Consider the following 16586-nt stretch of genomic DNA (forward strand, 5'->3'; position numbering starts at 1 on the left):
TGTTTGAGGAGCTGCCAGGTTGGTTTTCAGTGACAGCCGGGCCGTCCGTGGAAATGATCCCTCTTATGCGTTCGTCTGACCTCCTGCTCCCTCTGCACATTCTCTAGATTCGAGTCCATGTTGGTTTTCAACACAAAAAATACTTATTAAGGGGTGCCTGGGTGGCTACGTCGCTGAAGCAGCTGCTCAGGTCATGACCCCAGGGTCCTGGGATCAAGTCTCACGTTGGGCTCCCCGCTCAGGGGGGAGTCTTCTCCCCCTCCTCCCCGCCCATGCTCTCTCTCACTATGTCTGTCGCTATTTCTGTCTCTCTCAGATAAATAAAATCTTCTAACAAATCCTTTCTAAGAACCATCAACAGCGGCCACGGCACTGCGTGGGGTTGCTTTGTGCCCGCCCCGTGTCCCGTCAAGAGGAGATGCCGGCCGCCGTGCTGCCCTAAGGGCCTCTGGCTTCCCACGTCTGCAGGAGTATTGACTCTACCTTTGCGTTTGGTTTGCTCTTGAGAGAGCGACTGTGGGGGGAGGGACAGAGGGAGAATCTCATGCAGACTCCATGCCCGTCTCACGACCTCATGACCGGAGCCAAAATCGAGAGTTGGACGCCCCACTCACTGAGCCACCCCGGTGCCCCAATTCTGCCCTTGGTTTGGGTGTTGATTGGGTTTAGAATTCTGGGTCGATGGTTGTTTTCTCTCTGCGCTTGGAAGCCACAGCCGCAGTCTTGCCGGGGCCCACGGCAGGTGGGTGCGCTGCACTCGGCTCAGGTGGCGTGCGCTTTCTCTCCGATAGCTCTTTTAATTGGTCGTCGTGAAGTTGGTGTATCACGTGTTTTGGGTGCAGCTCCCACACGTATGTACTGATGTGAGCATCACCCTGGTGGTTCTTCTCTGCAGACTCTGCCCCACTGTGGTCCCTGCACCTGCGAGCCCACAGCCAGTGCCCCATTCTCCGTCATCACCGTCTGTTCAGGGCTGTTGTGGACGGAACCCTTCTGAGCCTGGTTCCTCCACTCGGCAGAACGCCTTGGACGCTCAGGGTGTTCTGGGAACGGACATTCGTCACGTCGTTTGCATCTGGCTGAGAAGCGGCCGCAGCTCAGACGCACCCGTTGGCACTTACGCCTGTCGAAGGGTGTTGGGTGGTTTGAGTTGTGCAGTCGTGCGTAGAGCGGCTCTGAGCATCTGCACCCAGGCTGCGGGGGGCACGCTTCCCTTTCCCTGAGCGGTGTTGCTGGGTCACACGGGAAGTGTAGTTCAAATTTGTAAGAAGCCGCCAGCCATTTTCCAGAGTAGCTGCTCTAGTCTGAATGTGTGCGCCCCCCACCCCCCAAAGTCATGGTGAAGGCGTTAGGACACGGAGCCTCGGGAGAGGGACCCCGGAGAGCCGCCTGGCCCCTCCCGCCGCCTGAGGACACCAAGACTCTGCAAGCCAGGGGGCCCCGTGCCGGCAGCCTGGTCTCGGCCTTGGGCCTTCGCGACCGTGAGACGGAAACGTGTCCTGCCGCCGGGCCCCAAAATACTTGTGGTATTTGTCGCGCAGCCCAGGCTGACCGAGACCGCGGGCTACAGCCTCTGCGTTCGCGGCGGGGCAGGGGGTTCCCGGGCTCCGCACCGTTTCGCCCTTGTTACACGGGCGAGCGGGCCTGTCCGTCTTGGCTTCAGCTTGCGCTTCCCAGCATGGATCGAGGAGCGTCTTCTCTGGAGACGTGGCTGCCTGTTAGTTTTGCCCTTTTTTCAGACGGGCTGGTGGTTTGCTGGTTGTCGAGTTTCGAGCGGGGTTTGCGCATTCTAGGTACAAGTCCTCTGTCAGGTATGTGGCTTGTAAATGTTTTCTTCCAGTTTGTCGCTTGTTTTTTCATCTGCTTAACTTTTTTAGAACAAAATTTGTAAGTTCTGGTGAAGTGCTACTTACTGACTTTTTGTGACATGGATTGTGCTTCAGCGTCCTGCCTGGGAATTCTTCGCCTCCCACCAGACAGTGAAGGTTTCCTGTGGTTTCTTCTAGAAGTATATTGTGACATGTTGCATTTAGACTTTCGATCCATTTGAAGTGGATTTTTGTAAAAGGCATGAAGTTGAGGTTAATTTTTCTGCATCCGGCTGGCCAGTTATTCCAGAGCCATTTATGGAAATGAACGTCCATCGGCTGCCTCTGCCACCATCAGAGCCTCTCCCCTGTCCACTGACTTTGTCTGTACTTTCGTAAAGTTCATCTGCCACGTGTGTGTGACCTGTTGTGTTCCGCTAACCGGTGTCTGTTTGCACCAACGCCAGCATACGTCCTAATGAATATTAGCCTAAGTGGTGTGATTCCTCCAACTTTATTCCTGTTTTCCAGAAATTCTTCAGCTATTTTTGTTCCTTGGCCAGTAAGTGTAAGTTTTAGAATTTCCTGGTGTATATCTACAAAAAGCCTGTTGGGATTTGATTGGCGTCGTATTAAATCTACGGGTCAGTTTGGGGAGAATTGACATCTATGTTGTCTTCCAGTCCAGGAACATAATTTGTCTCTGTTTGTGTCTTTGCTTTCTTTTCAGTCATCGTTCTGTAGTATTCAGCATAAACACATGCTCTCTTAGGTTAATGCCTAAGTGTTTCTTTTGGTCTCAAGCTATTGTCAGAGGTAGTATTTATTTATTATTGTTTTTTAAAAGACTTTATTTATTTTAGAGAGAAAGCAAGGGGATAAGGGGCAGAGAGAGAGAGAGGATCTCAAGCAGAATCCCCGTTGAGCAGGGAGCCCAGCACAGGACCCTGAGATCATGACCTGAGCCAAAGTCAGGCATCAGACGCTCAACCAACTGAGCCACCCAGGCTCCCTGTAAAAGGTATTTTTAAACTTTGGTTTCCAATTGTATAGTCCTAGTGCTTAGAAACAGTTGTTTTTTGTGTGTTCTCTTTATATTCTGTAAGCTTGATAAACTGACTGGTTCTGGGAGGTTGTTGAATTGTTTGTTTTTGCAACTTTTGGGGGATTTTTCACATAAACACTCATGTCATCTGTGAATGAGGACAATTTTATTCTTCTCCAGTTTGTATGCCCTTCGTTCGTCTTGCTCACTTTATCCCACCTGCTGAGTTTCCCGCCGTGAGGTGGAACAGGAGTGGAAGGAGGGGCTCTTGGCCTTGTTCCTGGTCTGGGGAAGGTTCCCTCTTTCACCAAGTGTGATGTTACCTGCAGATTGTGCTGATGCCCTTACCAGGCTGAGCGAGCTGCCTTCTGCGGCTGGTTTGCCGAGGGCTTTCCCGTGACTCGGGTGTTTTGTGAGATGCTTTATCTGCATCAAGTGGCATGTCCAGGTGGTTCTTCTGTACTGTTCCTCGGTGGCTTACGTTCATCATCTCTAGATACAGAACCAGCCTTGCTTTTCTGGATTAAATCCTATTTGGTCATGGCATACAACTCGTTTTATATTATTTCTGGATTTGGTTTAATTATCTCTTGAGGATTTTGCATCTGTATTTGCCAGGGATGTTGGTCCATAATTGTCCTTTTCGTAGTCTTTGGTTTCGGGGTCAGGGTCATGGTGGTCCTATGGAAAAGGAGTTTGGAAGTGTTGACATTTGTTGAGGTTTGTCTTACGGTGCAGGCTGTGATCTGTCTTGGTGGGCGTCCCTGTGCACTTGAGAGAACGTGCACCCTGCTCTTGCTGAGTGGGGATGTTGTGTGCAGCTCAGTTCTCAGTTAAGTCCAGCTAGTTGGTAGTTCTCACACGTGAATCATATCCCCCCCAAAAAGATATGCTGACGTCCTAATCCCTAGTAACTGCAAATGTGACCGTATTTGGAAATAGGGTCTGTTTAGTGGTAGTCAAGTTAAATTGCGGCATAGAGTGGGCCCAGTCCAGTAGGACTGGGAGCCTTATACAAAGGGGAGATTTGGACACAGACCTGCAGAGGGACGATGATGGGAAAAGGCCCAGGGAGAGGCCATGTGAACACAGAAGGTTGGACTGATGGGTCAACAGATGACGACACCAAGGATGGCCAGCCCCACCAGCAGCCAGAAGAGACAAGGAAGGGTCCCCCCACGGCAAACGTGTGGACTTGTGGCCTCTGGGGCCGTCAGACAAGGAGCTCCCCAGTTCAGGGCCCTCAGTTCCAGCAGCCCGGGGAAATGGGCACAGTGCTGTGTTGGGTTCTGCCCTTGCCGGTTCTCGGGCAACACCTGCCCTGAGCGAGGGCACGCCGTCTCCAGCTGCGACTGCTCTCTCCTCTTGTTCTGCCACTTTGCTTCGGCTGTTTATGGCTCTTTTCTGAGCTACGCACACATTTGGGGGTGCTTTACCTTCTCAGCGAATGTTGCCTCTTCCCCATGGGCAGCATCTCTTTCCCCCGGTAAGGCTCTTTCTTTCTGAGGCACACTGTGCGTGGGGTTAGCGTAGCCAGTCGAGGCTCCCTTTAGGAATGTTTTGGTGGAATGTGGTTTTCCATCCTTTCCATCCTTTCCATCCCTTGTGTCCTATTTGAAGTGCTTTATTAGTCATGGAAGAGTGGGGTTGTAGGGCTTCTGTTTTGTTGGTTTCACTTTGACAGTAATGTAATTATCGATGTGCTGAGGTAGGTGTTTGCCATTTTGTTTGTTTTCTGTTGGTCCTCTCTGTATTTGTGCCTCCATTTCCTCTCTGCTGCCTAGAAGGACAGAATTATTTGGACATTCTTTAGTGATCTGTGTTAGTCTGTCTACTGTGGTTTGTCTCTTGGTGTCGTATTTTTAGTGGTTCTTCTAAGGATCACAACACACTTCTTAACTTTTATTGTACTTTTTTTTTTTTTTTAAAGCAGACTCCTCGCCCAGCGTGGCCCCCAGCACAGGGGTTGAACTCATGACCCTGAGATCAAGACCTGAGCTGAGACCAAGAGTTGGACGCTCAGCCAACGGCGCCACGCCGGCGCCCTACAGCACAGTTGACTTGTAACAGCTTACTGATGGACTTGGTTATTTTGCACTTTAACTGGGATGGAGGCACCTTACCCCCAAGGGTCCCTTTATTGTCCCCCCATATCTAGACTGAAAACTCCATCAGAAGACATTATAACTGCCTTTCTTTCAACTGCCAAACATGTTGTGAAGAACTCAGGAGGACAGGAGTCTGCATTTCTGTCCCCTCGTTGTCGGCGTCCCAGCCTCGTTCTTGCCAGAAGAACTTCCATCGTTGGCTACAGAGTCTCTTTCTTTCATTTGAGAATTTATTTCACTGGTATTCATGAGGGTGTTTCCACCGGCTACGGCATTCTGGGCTGACAGCCTTCCCGTCTTGAACCGTGGCTTCCTGTGAAGGGCCTGCAGCGCTCCAGGCAGGCGTGAGCTTTTCCCCACTGCTGTCAGGGTTCTTCCATCTTGGGTTTCGGCAGTTTGACGAGATGCATCTGGGAGTGGATGTCTGTGGCTTTATCCTATTAGGATTTACTCTTCTTCTTGAATCTGTGGGTGTGTATCTTTCACCACATTTGGGTGGTGAATTTCAGCTGTCATTTCTGCAGATCACTTTCTTTTGGGCTCCCGGCGATACAAACATTAGACCTTTAATGTCTGTCCCACAGGTCCCTGGGGCCTGATTTTTCCCCCAATTGGTTTTCTTTCCTTTGTTCAGATTGAATAATTTCTGTCCACCTGTCTTCAGTCATATCCATTCTGGTGGTCTGTCTGTCCAGTGAGTTTTAAAATTTTGCTTTTCAGTCCTAAAATTTCCATGTGGCTCTTCTAAAATCTTCTGTCTCTTTTCTCTTTTTCTTTTTCTTTTTCTTTTCTTTTCTTTTTTTTGTCAGAGAGTGAGCGAGCAAGCAGCGGGAGCAGCAGCAGAGGCAGAGGGAGAAGCAGGCTCCCTGCTGACCAGGGAGCCCGACGCAGGGCTCGATCCCAGGACTCCGGGATCATGACCTGAGCTGAAGGCAGATGCTTCACCCACTGAACCGCCCGGGTGCCCAAAAGCTTCTGCTTCTTTGCTGAGACTTTTGTATCTTTACATCTTTTGAAATGTTTGTGATTGCTGGTTCAAGCGTTTTACGACTGCTACTTCAGAGTCTCCGTCAGATAATCTTGACATCTGTGTCCTTTCACCCTTGGCATCCGCTGAGTGTCTTTCCCTCTGAGTTGACGTTTTGAGGGTTCTTTACGTGCCAAGAAATTGTGGGTTACGTTCTGAACATCACTTGATTGGCTCCGGGTCTCGTCTGACTCCTGGGCGACTGTCAGTGTCTGCTTCACGGGCGCCAAGCTCTCGTTAGGCTTAGGCCCACCACACCCCCCACAGTCTGTGGGCCGGTCCTTAGGCTGGGATTGGGCACTGGTCTGCAAGCTCTTGCGGTCTGGTCTGATGCGCGCATCTGCAGCCTGACGGTCAGCCTTAGTGGCCATAGCCACCTCACGGGCTGTTTCCCGAGCTGCTCCCTCTGGCCTGGGGGCCAGCACCGTCTGCTCCTTCAGCCAGAGGCGTGGCAGCCAGAGGCGTGGGGCTCTTGCTGCCCTGCTGTCATGCCCTCCCCTGGTCAGGCCACTTCTGGGTCCGCCCCGCGGCAGTGCAGAGCGAGCACAGTGGTAACGGGCTCCGGGAGCCCCACAAGCTGCACTGGACACTGTGGGCCTCACTGCCCCTACGGCCTCTCTGCCCAGCTGCTCTGTCCTTCTGGCAGGCTGCTCTCTGGGCACTCACTTCCGGGCCGAGGCTGTTCCGAGTCCAGGCCAGGGCCCAGACATGGAGTGCTGGTTCTGCTCTTGCTCCCCAGCCGCCTGCTGCAGTGCCCTATTCAGAGCGAGCGCTTGGCTCTTCCAGCTGCCCCGTGGGAGGGACGGGGCCTGCGTGCCTGGTCCGTCTCACTTGGACGCACAACCCCCCCCTCAGAGCGTTAGGATCTCGGGACCCTCGCCGGCTGTGGCCTCACCGCAGCACATCTCATGGGGGCTGCTGCTTCTCCCGGTCAGACCTCGGCACCCGTGTCCTGAGGACTTGTCTTCCTGTACTCGGGCCATTTTCTGCCCCGTGCTCCCTGCTGCAGCATGAGCTGAGCGCCTCCTGCCCCAACCGTGCTGTCCCCCGCCCCGGCTTCCAGCTCTTCCTTGAGTTTTGGGGGGAAGGGCGTCTGCTCCAACCTTTTTTCCATCTCAATCACTCTACCTGTTGTGTTCCACTGGCCTCCTTTTGAAAGTCTGGGTGTTTTCTATTCTTTTTTTTTTTTTTTTTTTTAAGATTTTATTTATTTATTTGATAGAGACAGCCAGCGAGAGAGGGAACACAGGCAGGGGGAGTGGGAGAGGAAGAAGCAGGCTCCTAGCGGAAGAGCCCGATGTGGGACTCGATCCCATAACGCCGGGATCACGCCCTGAGCCGAAGGCAGACGCTTAACGACTGCGCCACCCAGGTGCCCCTGGGTGTTTTCTATTCTTATCCCCTGCTTTCATTTTACAGATTTTAGTTTCCTGGATGATTTTAAGACCTTTGCAGAAGATCGTTCCATTTTTGCCACTTGTCAGGAGCGTATTTGCCCTCAGGGAGCTTGCTGGCTACTTCTGGTGGCCTGAGCCTCATGGCTCTGGATGGTCTCGGGTGCACTGTGTGCGGGACGTTTTGGGCTCTGTTGCTGTTGTGTGCTCGTGTCTGGAGGTCCTGACATGAACCCCAGCAGCCCCAGGCTTCCCGTTGTTACCGTGGGCTGGGGCGTCCTCCTCTGTGTGCACAGCCCACACTGGTGGACACTCAGCCGTGAGCAGCTCCTCTGGGCCCTCTGCCTTCCCTGCCCAGCCCTCCCCCTGAGCCAGTGTGGTTCCAACCCCAGCAGCCTCTGCTCGGCACTGCCTCTGGCCTCTTGTTCCCGCAGACCTGTCCGTGCCTGCCGTGTTTGTCCCGCAACTGTGGCAATGGTCACTGTGCTTGGATGGTAGACAGTGGGACACGATGAGCTCCATGTGTAGCTAGGCATGGAAATAAGGCCTGCCGCCCCATCAGCAGCCCCACCCGCACCCATCACAATGAGGGGGGCAGGCGAGCCCCCAGGACAGATGTGGGTCAAGCCTTGAGGGTGTGGCCGGGGCTGCTTCCTGCCCCTCCACGTCCACCCTGCTCCACGTCCCACCCCCACCCCCACCCCCCCGCTGCCACATGCTGGTCGTCTGCAGCGCCTCCCCAGGTCAGGTGCGCCCCTTTACGCCTCCCTGCTGGCAGCGAACACACGTCCTGGTGGACGAGCTCTGGCACTTTCTGCACGCTGGTGACCTTGTCTGCTCAGACGTTCCAGGGGCAGCAACTGGGGACGCAGCCTTGAGCCACACCGCTCCACCACAGCCTCAGGCGTCCTGCTGTCAGGTGGACCCCTCCGTGCACACAGAGATTAGACGGCAGGGTGCTATTGCCAACTGTTTATTCAGGCCCCAAACAGGTGACCAGTGACATGCAGTTTGCCTGGGCCCACGGCAGACTGACCTGTGCTGCCTGCCGGCCCTGCTGGTGAGCAAATGAGTCCCCAGAGGAGGGGCCGGCCGAAGGGTACGTGTGCTGCTGACGGTCCCAGGGCACAGGCCCTGGGGGAGGAAGGTGCGCGAAGAGTGGGGCCCCAGTGTCCAGTGCATCTCAAGCCAGCCATGGGGCTGCCCCGCTGCTGAAGGGCACAGCTGTGGGAGGTGGGGTGTGGTGTGAGCGTGGTGGGGGGCAGGCCATCCCCTCCCTGGAGTCCTGCTGAACCCCTTTCTAAGGCAGGACTCTCACGAGTGTCTCTGCCCACTGCATGGTCTGGGCAGCGGCTGGGCCCTTGGGAAAGGACTGCCGACCTCTGGGCCATCTTCAGTGGGTCCCCTCTCAGCGCCTCTGACTGGCAAACCAGGAGAAGAAGGGATGGGGACGCGGACGCGGGGCATGGTGGATGCGCACAGTGCGTGGTGAACGCCAGGCTTTGATGGTGGCGTCATCGCTGGCCGTCAGCAGGAGCTCCTGCTCTTGGGGGCTGAAGACCACCGAGTTGACGACGTCCTGGTGCCGCAGCTTAGCCAAGCAGATGTTGTAGTGCCGGTCCCAGATGTAGCCGTGCCGGTCCTCTGCCCCACTGCGGGAGAGCCTCGGGTGAGACCCGGCCCAGCGCACCTGGACCCGGCCCGGCCTGGCCCTGCACACTACCTGGCCACGAAGTCCCTGCTGACGTCCAGGAAGATGAAGAAGCACTCATCGTTGGGTGTGTAGGCACGGTGGGCCCGCAGAGCCCGCTTCACCTCCCGCATGGTCTTGAGATCAAACACCAGCAGGTCGATCTCCTCTGCGATGGGCGGCGGCTGCATGGGGTCGGCCACCACGGAGCCGCTGGGCCAGGCACGGCTGTTTACGTACAGGTACCTGGGCAAGGGGCACCCTGCTTGGTATCAGCGGCCTGCAGAGGCCCCCACCCGGGACACTCTTGGGGGCCCACCTGTTGTCCGGGGACAAGCCCATGCCGATGATGTGTCCGTGCACGTCGATGACGTGGTCCAGGGCGTCAAAGAAGGCATCTGAGCCCCGCCCCTCGCCCAGCACAGGCCCGGCTGTGGTCATCTGGTGTGGCAGGATCTGCTTGATGCCTGCGGGGGGCCAGGTGAGGGCAGCAGCGTCTGAACCAGAGGGCCCCACGGAACGTGCTCTCCAGGAGGCTGGACCAGGGCGGGGCCCCCAGGACAAACGGAGGAAGCAGACGCTGCCCAAAGACGCCCGCCCTGCCCTTGGCCACGGGACCCCACCCCAGTCGCGGGGAAGCCTCACCCCCCGGCTCTAGGGACGCAGGAGGGCCTGCTCCCCTACCGATCTGGTGTGGCGAGTAGGTGAGGCAGCCCGTGGTGAAGATGAGGAGCTTGCGGGCGTCGGCCATGCTGTGCTCTGGGGGCTTGGTGCGGCCCTGCGCCAGCAGCTCGGCCACCTTGGTCTCCAGCGCGTGCTCTGACAGCTGGGGCTGTGCCCGCCCGTCCAGGAACCCATCCAAGAAGCGCCGCAAGCCCTCCTTGGTGCGGGCCGGAGCTGGCACTGGTCCCGGGCCTCCCGCCTCGTCCTCACTGTCGCTGCCCAGGTCGAAGACGCGGCCAGGGGGCGCCCCGGCATCCAGCAGGAGGTCGGGGCTGTCGAAGCGGCTGCAGTCGGCCACCATCACGGTGCGGATGGTGCTGGCGTTAAGGTTCTGAATCTTGAAGAGCCGCTTCACCACGTTGACGTTCTCTGACTCCACGTCCTGGGGGTGGGAGACAGCAGGTGGGTACCAGGCCAAGGAGGGAGCAGCCGCGGGGGCACACCCGGCCGCACCTGGAACGCGTTGTTGAGCCAGAGCACTGAGCAGGAGGTAATGTCCCCGATGCGGTGCAGGTTCCCCGAGATCAGGCTGGTCTCCGTGAGCCAGCAGCCGAACACGTCATAGGGCTTGTTGCGCACTCGGGACAGCAGGGCGAAGCTGTCTGCAGGGGAGCAGGGGCAGGGCTGTGGGGAGGGGCTGGCAGGGCTGGGGGGGTGCGGGGCTTTGTGGAAGGAGGGGTGGGGCTGGCCAGAACAGCCGGCCCGCCCCAGGCCCGCTCTCACCTAGGCTGATGACTGCGATCTCACCCGACGAAGAGTTGTGGGGCCCTAGGAACACCCCGGACGCCAGCAGCAGCGAGTCGTCCTGGTTGAACTGGGAGAACTGGGTGTAGCTCCAGTTATAGGGCCGCATGTCCGCGCTGTGCAGCAGCGAGATGGTCAGGTCGTTGTTCCAGATCTGCGTGGGGGCGGAGTCATCTGGGGGCCTCTTGAGCCCACCCTGCACGGGACCCCAGGGCCCATGCCGCAAGTCCCTCTCCCAGCTGAGCTCATGCCCAGAAACACCACCAGGCTGGGCTCCTGGCCCCTGGCTGCCCGCTGACCCGAGTGGTGCGGGTCTACACGGCGGGCTCCTGGCTCTGGGGCAGAACTCGCTCCCCTCCGTCGGCAGCGAGGGCCACCCCACCTGGCCCCGGCTGCCGAGGGCTGGGCTCACCTTCACCGTGCAGTCCTTGGAGCAGGAGGCAAACTGGTAACCCGAGTGGGAGAAGCTGAGATGCAGCACCTGGTCGGTGTGCTCCTTGAGCGTCTGCACCTCCACACAGGGTACTCTGTCGTAGAGCCGCCGGAACTCTTCATACCAGGACGTGGCCGCTGGGGGGGGGGTGGTCACCACTGGGACCCTGAGCCTCCTTTCCCAGAGGCCAGCACCCCAACAGCGTAGGGGCCAGCCCTGCCCCTGGAGGACGTCGCCTCAGCTGCAGGGGTGCCCCCGGCACCCCCAAGCCCCTGCCTCCCTGCCAGGCTTGTACTGAGGCATGGCCTGGCTGTTCCCCATAAGTGTGAGGGCCACATGGTGCCCTGGTGGCCACTATGGAGATCTGGGCGGTGGGGGACCAGTGCTGTGGCTTCAGTGGGCAGCATGTGAATGGCCCTGCCTCCCGCCCTCCCAGCCAGCCTGGTGCACTGTGGGGCCACGTGCAGGCCCTGACCTGGGTGCCGGGGCACGTCTCGGGCCACCTGGTAGTAGCGGTAGAACTGCTCCCTCCACAGGAACTCGTCCCGGGACACGGCCTGCCACTGGCGGCACACCAGACCGGCGGCCAGTACGTCCGCGGGGCCCAGGCTCAGGAAGATCTGGTAGACGAGGCTGTCAGGGAGCAGGGGCGTGCCCCCCTCGTCCATTGTGACATTCTGCCCAGGAAGCCCTGAAACCCACACGTGGTCCCCTTAGTTGCCAGCCGCACTGACGGAGGGTACCGGCCCCAGGGGAGGGGCCCTGGGGTTGGGCTGAGGCCACTGCCCTGCTGGGAATTCCATCGGACTGAGCGTGTGTAGACAGGGCCAGCTGGCACTAACCACCGGGATAAGGGTCCAACAGCTTCTCCAAGCCCCCTGGACAACGACACTCCTGACGGGCACCCCTGCACGTCCCAGTGGTTCCCTGGAACAGGCGGCTTTGGGCGCTCAGCACCTCCCGGCTTGGTCCAGCCTGAGCTGGACCCCACATCTGCTCTCAGCCCAGAAGGGGCCTGGTCGCGGGGGTGAGGCCCTCTGACCTCCTCCCGCTCATGGGGCAGAAACACATCTGGATGCCTGGGCCGGTGACTGCTCCGAGGCCGAGAAACGAAGAACCGCTGACCCCCACGCACTCCTTTCACTCTGACCTTGTAGCCCCAAGGCTTCAGAGCCGTCAGCATGGGACAGAGGTCCTTCCGAGAAGAGGCTTGGGGCCGGCCGGACGAGCTCCAGCCCGCCTGCCCCAGACGCCGCCAGGGACACCAGCCGGCCCTTGGCCTCTGCCCTGTGGCCTAGGGGAGCCCTGCCAGGCGGTCAGCGGGCCAGCGCGGCCACTGCCAGGTGAGCCGGGGGCGGGGCGGGGGCTGCCCAACGTCCCCTCCCACTTTCCCTCCGAGGGGCTGCGGGGGGCGGGGCCTCGAGTCGGCCCCGGCGCCCCGGCGACTCATTGATCGGCAGAGGGCGCGGCCGAGGCCGGGGTGCCGGACGCGAGGGTGGGGGAGCGGCAGGGAGCCGGGGACCGGACACGGCCGGTTTGCGACGCTCCTCGGGGCCGAGAAACCGGGGATTGGGGGCCGGACGACGACTTTCCCCGGGGCCGGGCGCACTCACCGCGGCCGCCTCCGCCCGGCTGTGCTGCCCCTGCCCCGGCTGCCGGCCCGCCGACCCGCTTCCGCCCCGCCGCTCCAGCCGCCGCGTCTCTATGATGGAGGCCGCCAGGCTGACGCCTCGAGCCCTGAGGCATCGATGGCTGCAGAGTGTCGAGCACCCGGCAGCCCGGATCGGCTATGGCTGCGCCTGCGCGCATTCGAGCTCGCGCCCAACAGCGCCCCTGGCGGCCGGGAGGGGCGGCGGCCTTGCACCGGGTCCAGTGGGCTGGTCTGAGGGCAAGGCTCACTCACCTCGTGAGTTCGCGACCCCGCCCCGCCGCTCCCAGCTGCTGGGGCCCTGGGTTAGGGGGTCGTGGACGAGGAACCAGAGGTCAACCCGGATTTTGTAAGCAGGATATGGCGCCAGGGCCCTGCCGGGAAGTGCAGAGTCGAGGAGGCTGGGGGTGGACTCTTGTGGGGGGCAGGGTGCTTGGTGAGGCAGGAGGACCAATGGGGACTTCCTGGGCTGGAGGTGGACGGGCGCCGACTTCCTGTGCCAGGCTTCTGGGCGGCACTGGACAGTGGACTCTGCCCCAGGACTTGGCCGTCCTGCCCTGGCCTCCCCCAGTCCCAGCACTGTTACTGCCACCACCATGCTGACCCCCAGGACTGCACTCCTCTTGACTGTGCTCCTGGCTGGGGGCTCCCTGAGCCAGAGGCCTCGGAGACCCCCTCGGCCCGCGTCCCCCATCAGCACCATCCAGCCGAAGGCCAACTTTGATGCTCAGCAGGTAGGGGGCGACAGGTGGTGGGCAGGATCTCGCCCCGCTTTCCAGGGGTCAGGGCCGGGCAGCTCTTCATCCCCTTGTGCCCTCACATGGCCTGCCCCTAGTTTGCAGGGACGTGGCTCCTTGTGGCTGTGGCCTCCTCATGCCGCTTCCTGCAGGAGCAGGGCCACCGGGCTGAGGCCACCGCACTGCATGTGGCTCCCCAGGGTGCAGCCATGGCTGTCAGCACCTTCCAAAAGCTGTGAGTCCCCCACACGGACCCCTGCCCCCACCCTTGCTGTGGCCTGGACCAGAGTCCTATGAGGCCTTGCCCGGGTTGGGGTCCCTAAGCCCACTGTGCTCCCCCCCCGCTCCGGCCCCCCAGGGATGGGATCTGCTGGCAGGTGCAGCAGCGCTACCGAGACACAGGTGTCCCCGGCCGCTTCCTGCTCCAAGGTGAGGCAAGGGCATCAGGGGATAGGGTGCAGGGCTGGGGGTAAGAACCTGACGCGGCTGACTCAGCTCTGCCCAGCCCGAGGTGCCCGTGGGGCAGTGGACGTGGTTGTCGGAGAGACAGACTACCAGGGCTTCGCCATCCTGTACCTGGAGCAGAAGCGGCGGCTGTCGGTGAAGCTGTACGGTGCGTCCACACGGAAGCCCATGCTTTGCACACTCAGGGCCATCCACGTGGGGCGAGCCCAGAGGGATGCACAGACCCTCCCTGCCCTTCCCTCCCTGTATTGCGACCCTCCTCAGCTGAGCAGCGGTCCAGGGAGGAGTCCCTGCAGATAGGCCCAGGTGCGGGGACAGAGGGGACAGTGAGGGGGATGGGTGTGTCCCAAGCACACAGACCCTATGCCCAGCATGCCCCGCCTGCTCCCTCACCACGTGCCCAGGAGCCCTGTGTGCCCCACAGCCCGCTCCCTCCCACCAAGTGACTCGGCCCTGAGTGCATTTGAGCAGAGGACCCAAAGGGCCAACCTGACCGAGGACCATATCTTGTTCTTCCCCAAGTATGGTAAGCCTCCCCCAGTGGCCTGCCTTGTCCTCCCCCGTGTGCCCTGCCGCAGCCACCCCTGACCCCTGCTTGGGCCTTCAGGTTTCTGCGAGGCTGCAGACCAGTTCCACGTCCTAGATGGTGAGTGGGCAGTGCTGGCCGGGTGGTGCAGTGAGGGGGGCACCCCTCAGCTCCTTCACTGGCTGAGTCTCGTCTCTATGCCCCAGAAACCAGAAGGTGAGTCCAGGTGGCAGCCCTGGCCTTCGAAGGAGTGAAGCCTCTGAAGGTGGTGGCACCTGCTGCCCCGCTCACGGAGCGCCGGCGCCCCACGGGGTCAGGGCCACCCCATGGAGGACGCTCGCCCTTATGTGCCCAGAGCTGCTCATCGCCCAGAGCTCAGGAGCAATGCCTTCATTAAACGCCGTCCATTTTGGCCCCGATTCCTTCCTTTCCGTGTTGGACCTGGACCAGGGCCTCTGCCTGCTCGTCTTCTCATGGGCATGTGGGGCTGCTTCCTTGGGTGGGCTGGAGAGGGAAGTGGTGGGCTCCCCTGGTCAAAAACCCTCCCCAGGGAGGCAGGGTGCAAATGGCTCTTTTTCAAGGTCTGGAAGCGCCCACTGCCCTGCTGTCCCTGTGCCCGTCTCTACTTCTCAGTTGGACCCCCTGCACTGTGGTCCCAGCTGCCCTTCCCTGCTCCCAGTCTGAGCACACATGCCCTGCAGGCCTTGCTGGGCTGCCCTGGGTAGACCCAGGAGCTGAGCCTGCCCCCTGCCCAGATGGTGGGGGACCTTTTCTAGAGGGATGAGGAGCCCTCCCCACAGGTTCTCCTGGTCTCCCGCTAACCCTGTGCTCCCTTCTGGGAGGCACAGGTCCAGAGTCCCAGTGGCCCTCTGGCCTGAGGCAGGACAAGCCCCTGGGGAGGGGCAGGCGGACCCCCTCCCCATTCCTGGATGTGGTGCCTGGGTCTGTAGTGAGCTGGCGATGGTCTCAGAAAGACAGGAGGCTGGGCTGTCCCAGTGGCTACCCTGAGGGCTGGCAAGGGCAGAAGGGGCACGAGATGGGCCTGGGAGTAGGACTGCCCCCCTGGGGCTGAGTCCAGTCCTGGCATCAGGCAGCCAGGTACCCCTCGGGGTAGATTGCGAGATTACGCAGGCAGGGAGAACAAGGAATGTCTGTGCTGGGGGGGGGGGGGGTGTCTATCCCGAAATGGAGGAAGCTGGCCAGCCTAATTCAGGTGCTAGGATTGCGGTGAGCACAGGAGCTTGGCACACAAGTGGGGGAGCCCACACCCAGGATCCGACCAAGGTTGCCAGCTGTGAGGAACCAGGAGGCACGGTGTGCTTTGCTCTGTAGAGACCTTTCTGGAATGTGGGAACTCCAAGGCCCATGGGAGATGGAGGCAGGGGAGGGAAGGGCTGAAAATGGGTAATGGTGTCCCCCTCAACCCTGGCAATGGCTGCCTGGAGCGGCCCCTCCAGGTGATGCCAGATTGTTGGGGGGCTGTGGAGTGCTGGGGAAGGTCTGCCTCCAGGGGCTCCCCACTGCCCCCAGGGTAGACTGCACGTACTTTCCACATCCCAGGTCCTGGCTGACCTGTCTGACCCTCACCAGGGGTCCCAGACACTGGAGAAATCACTGGAAGAGAAGAATCAGGACTGGGGGAAACTGACCCTAGAGGAAATAGAGCTACTCCAAGAGGGCAAAGGGCACTTGAAACAAAACAATTTTGAGTCACCCAGCATGCAGCTCTCCCCCTCAGGGCCAGGGCCTGCCCAGGGGGGGTCCCACAGGGGACGGCTGCCCTAGGGCTAGGGGAAGGAGCTATGGCCCTCACCCTGCACCAGGAGCCCAGTGGGCAGGGCCTGGACCCCGCTCGGCTCCTGCTGGTGAGAACACTCTCCAGATCCTTCCAGCAACCCCCCTCCCCATCTTGTTAAACCATCTTCTCTATTTGCTGGGGCACTGGCCCCTTTCAACAGCTCTGATGACTTGGGGATGGGTACTATGCCCCCACACATGCCCATCCCGTGCCCCGAGGGTCCTGGAAGCACCCTATTCCAGGACGGTGTGCCTGGGCTCTGATGATACCTCTTCCATGGGGGGCCAGGTTTCTCCCTTGACCCCCCTCATTGGCCTCCCCAAGCCTTGCTGGGCAAGATCCAGGCCCACATGGCTGTGAGTCAGGGCCCGGGGGTGCTCCTGGACAGACATGCCCGGCACACACTTGTTCTTCCTGGAGAAATGTGCACGCCTCTCCCC

General features: G+C 59.8%; 2 protein-coding genes across 4 annotated transcripts; one reads left to right on the forward strand and one right to left on the reverse strand.

Annotated features, from left to right (window-relative positions):
* Positions 1-8339: 8339 nt before the first annotated feature.
* On the reverse strand, positions 8340-12691 carry FBXW5 (F-box and WD repeat domain containing 5). Of its 3 annotated transcripts, none has more exons than XM_026490227.4 (9): positions 12586-12691; positions 11448-11663; positions 10952-11109; positions 10519-10693; positions 10249-10397; positions 9757-10177; positions 9392-9539; positions 9106-9285; positions 8340-9034 (listed from the first exon to the last, which is right to left on the reverse strand). In XM_026490227.4, exons 2-9 carry the CDS (start codon positions 11638-11640, stop codon positions 8791-8793), a joined length of 1668 nt encoding a protein of 555 aa, XP_026346012.1. In that variant the 5' UTR covers positions 11641-11663; positions 12586-12691; the 3' UTR covers positions 8340-8790. The 3 variants fall into 3 exon arrangements, with proteins under 3 accessions (XP_026346012.1, XP_026346013.1, XP_044236619.1); XM_026490228.4 differs by having other exon boundaries at positions 9106-9318; XM_044380684.3 differs by lacking the exon at positions 12586-12691 and adding an exon at positions 12123-12284 and having other exon boundaries at positions 9106-9318.
* C8G (complement C8 gamma chain) lies at positions 11835-14767 on the forward strand. The gene is made up of 8 exons (XM_026490148.4): positions 11835-12315; positions 13161-13354; positions 13456-13592; positions 13716-13786; positions 13863-13970; positions 14247-14348; positions 14430-14468; positions 14555-14767. The coding sequence occupies exons 1-8, from the start codon at positions 12027-12029 to the stop codon at positions 14566-14568; spliced, it is 954 nt and encodes a 317-aa protein (XP_026345933.2). The 5' UTR covers positions 11835-12026; the 3' UTR covers positions 14569-14767.
* The last annotated feature ends 1819 nt before the right edge of the window (positions 14768-16586 follow it).

The sequence above is a fragment of the Ursus arctos genome, unplaced genomic scaffold (assembly GCF_023065955.2).
Source record: "Ursus arctos isolate Adak ecotype North America unplaced genomic scaffold, UrsArc2.0 scaffold_18, whole genome shotgun sequence".
Lineage (NCBI taxonomy): Eukaryota > Metazoa > Chordata > Mammalia > Carnivora > Ursidae > Ursus > Ursus arctos.